The sequence below is a fragment of the Arachis ipaensis genome, chromosome B10 (assembly GCF_000816755.2).
Source record: "Arachis ipaensis cultivar K30076 chromosome B10, Araip1.1, whole genome shotgun sequence".
NCBI lineage: Eukaryota > Viridiplantae > Streptophyta > Magnoliopsida > Fabales > Fabaceae > Arachis > Arachis ipaensis.
In genome coordinates, this window is record NC_029794.2 from 136,016,005 (window position 1) to 136,019,002 (window position 2,998).

Consider the following 2,998-nt stretch of genomic DNA (forward strand, 5'->3'; position numbering starts at 1 on the left):
CAATGAAAACAACATTAGTAATAAAAAGGAAACTCCTTTCTCTTCTAAGAATAGGTGCTGCCCTAACCCTAACTTTCAAACGCTACAGCTGAAGTGTACGTAAATGCGAGCAGCGAGTAATACATGTAAAAGTAAGCAAGTTAGGTTTCATACTTGTAGATGGAATCGCCACCAGTGCCTGTTCCTGTGGGATCACCAGTCTGAGCAGTGAAATCCTTCTGAACAGTGTGAAATAGACAGCCATTATAGTACTTAATCCTGTAACAACAAAATAAACAACAACTGTAAGGTACTAAAAACTAGTCAACTATCGAGTATAGAGTTCTAGAAGTTTCAGAGAAGTGGGACTGACTTGCAGAGCTTGAGGAAGTTCTTGCAGGTGAGGGGGCACTTGTCGGTATGTAAATCAACGACAATGTCCCCTAAGCTTGTCACGATCAGCACTGACATCTTACTTACTATTATGCACTCAGTGCTTAATGCAACTAACTGAACAAGTATTATATTATGATTAAACACCTGAAGTACCAACCTCAGAGTAATCAGAATGAGAAGAAACCCAATTCTCAAAGAAGCAAGCTTTATGAGTTGTTTAGGCCTTAAATAGAGGTGGGAATCATCAGAGAACAGAAGAAAGCAGCAACAGTTTCCCAAGTGGGTCGGTCAAGGATAACCAAAAGAAAAATAAAAACACTGGGATTTCAATTTCAATATCAACAACAGAGGCTATGGCCAACTTATAGTTTAGTACTGCGAATAATTTGTTAGCCTAAATTACTATATGCTTTATTCATTCAGTTTATCTTCTTGCCATTACTTAGCAGTCGAACTTCAATAACCTATTGACTATTTTAGCTCAAATCAACAACAAGCAAATGATTAAACAGTTGGAATACTAAAAAAAATAAAATCAAGTCATATCTATTTTCAAGCAATCTGATCTCACCACAAAATGAATAAGTTGGGAAAATAGAAGAATCACGACGAAACAAAAGCGCGAAGACTCGGGGAGAAGAAAAAACGAAAATAAGACGGACACAGACCTTGAACTGAAGCCACGGTGGTTAACGACTTCACGGCGAGTTCACTGAGGACGTGCGGTGTGCGACGGTGCTGGGAGATGCGAGCGAGAAGAACCTAGGCCGCATCTAGATAGTAGAGTTTGGAGTTGGGCCCAACTCAAGGCCCAATTTTGAGGTTTAGTTAATATCGGCCCAATTTTGAGGCTTGCTTCATCCATATCAACAAAAAAAACTATGTAATTACCCATTGTACAAAAATAAGATGTAATTACTAATTACCCGACCAGAATATGTCATGTAATTGCAAACCTACAAACACATATCTGAGATTTGGTACAAATAGAGGATTTAAGGAGTGAAAAATAGGACACCCAAGGTTTTGGTCTAGTAGACATCTTTTATATTTTACAACGAGTACACTTGGGTTTAAAATTTGGCCAGGTAGTGGATAAAACTCTTAATATTGTGTGTGGAAGTGTGGTGTGAATGAGTCTGTAATGCTTAAGATTGAGTACCGTCCAAACTATCTAATTAAAAAAAAGAGTGAAAAATAAGAACTCTTTCTTTGAGATGCAAGTTGAAGTCAGTTTCCTTTGAGCTTCAGATTCAGAGGCACCACTTCATGACATTTAACACTTCAATTAGTTCTGATAACAAATTATTTTGTGTCCTTAACATCAAAATGGGGGGAAGCTGCAGCAAAGTAATTAAGTTTCAGAAGAAGCTGAGTCAAATAATTGTTGAAGTATGATATTCTTAAAAGAGAACTTGAAAGTTTTAATACATCATCTGCTATGATCATGTTCATGTGTTTCTTCAGTACCTTACTGCTTGCTACTTACATGTATATAGTTCTAATCAATCTTGGCTATTTATTATGGACTTTGTATCTATCTATCTATCTATCTTCATTGCCAATAATGGCAACAAGTTCTACAATTGCCATTCCAATCATATACCATGTAGCTGCTGCCAGTATATACTGCATCCAGGGACTGTTAACAATTTCCAAAGCCAGATTACCACCTATGTGTTGTTTCAGCTCAGGAACTGACTCTGCTTCATGTAATCGAACCGTAGCTACCGCGATCAATGCAGTAACAATTGGAAATCCCCATCTGATTGGGCTATTTTGGTTCTCATATTCATTCTTTCCCTTGATAGCTGAAGGCTTCTCAGCTGGCCTTGGAGGAGTAGCAGTTGTTGTAGTTGAAGACGGAAGAGCATATGTTGATGGGGCCCAATACTCTTCAGGACGGTCGCAAGCTTGTGGAATTTGATCCCTCAGTTTCTTCCTTGCAACAGCATCTCTAAGCTTACCGATATCCGGTTCTGGTAATTGATATGTGACTCTTGTCATGTTTTTTTCAGAGCTTCCACATGCGCTGGGTGCTTGCCAGTATAACCAATTGGAAATTGATCTTATTGCCTGAATTGCTGACATTCTTGATTCTCTTTGGAGGTCTGTTTCCTGAATACAAGCATTTAAATTAAAACATAGTGTTACTATGAAGCCCAGCCCTGATTACAAGTCAAAGTACTAACCTTTGAACACTTGGAAGCTTTATCCATTGTTTCCTGGAACCTTTTTTGAAACTTGTCCACATCCACGAATATGTTGGAGACACGAACGCCAGCTGCGTTACCTGCGCCTACTCTTACGTTGCCACGCGGTTGCTTGGACATCAAGAACTCCAGAGCTGCAAGGTTGGACCTCTCAACTAGCCTATGAATGAATCATAACTCAGCAATTCTTTGAACATTCAAAAAGTGGGAATAGAAATAGTATAGAGGAGATATACTTACGAAATGCAGTTGACAGGGCAGGAATCAATGGCGTCTTGGATTTTGTGGTGAGAATCAGCCCACTGAGCAACAACCCTTGCTCTGCCATAAACAGATTCAATAGCAAAGGTGTTGTTAGCTAAGAGAGCGCACTTTAGACAGCCGACGCACTTGATTTCGTCGACAAAGAC

At 39.2% G+C, this 2,998-nt stretch overlaps 2 protein-coding genes across 6 annotated transcripts in view; both read right to left on the reverse strand.

Moving 5' to 3' along the window:
- Window positions 1–1,198, reverse strand: part of LOC107622824 (peptidyl-prolyl cis-trans isomerase CYP59) — an 8,426-nt gene extending 7,228 nt beyond the window's left edge. For 2 of the 5 annotated variants that reach the window (XM_016324866.2, XM_021114826.1), the window contains exons 1-3: window positions 1,044–1,197; window positions 353–519; window positions 154–258 (exon numbers count right to left, since the gene is read on the reverse strand). In XM_016324866.2, the coding sequence (XP_016180352.1) occupies window positions 154–258; window positions 353–450 (203 nt within the window). In that variant the 5' untranslated portion in view covers window positions 451–519; window positions 1,044–1,197. Of the gene's footprint in view, window positions 1–153; window positions 259–352; window positions 520–1,043 lie in introns of all 5 variants that reach the window. The other 3 variants (XM_016324867.2, XM_021114827.1, XM_021114825.1) reach the window with 3 other exon arrangements.
- The window catches only part of LOC107622826, a gene marked incomplete in the record, with an annotated part of 1,922 nt that continues 675 nt past the window's right edge, over window positions 1,752–2,998 (reverse strand). The window contains 3 exon segments of the mRNA XM_016324868.2: window positions 1,752–2,493; window positions 2,568–2,748; window positions 2,829–2,998. Coding sequence (XP_016180354.1) covers window positions 1,921–2,493; window positions 2,568–2,748; window positions 2,829–2,998 — 924 coding nt within the window.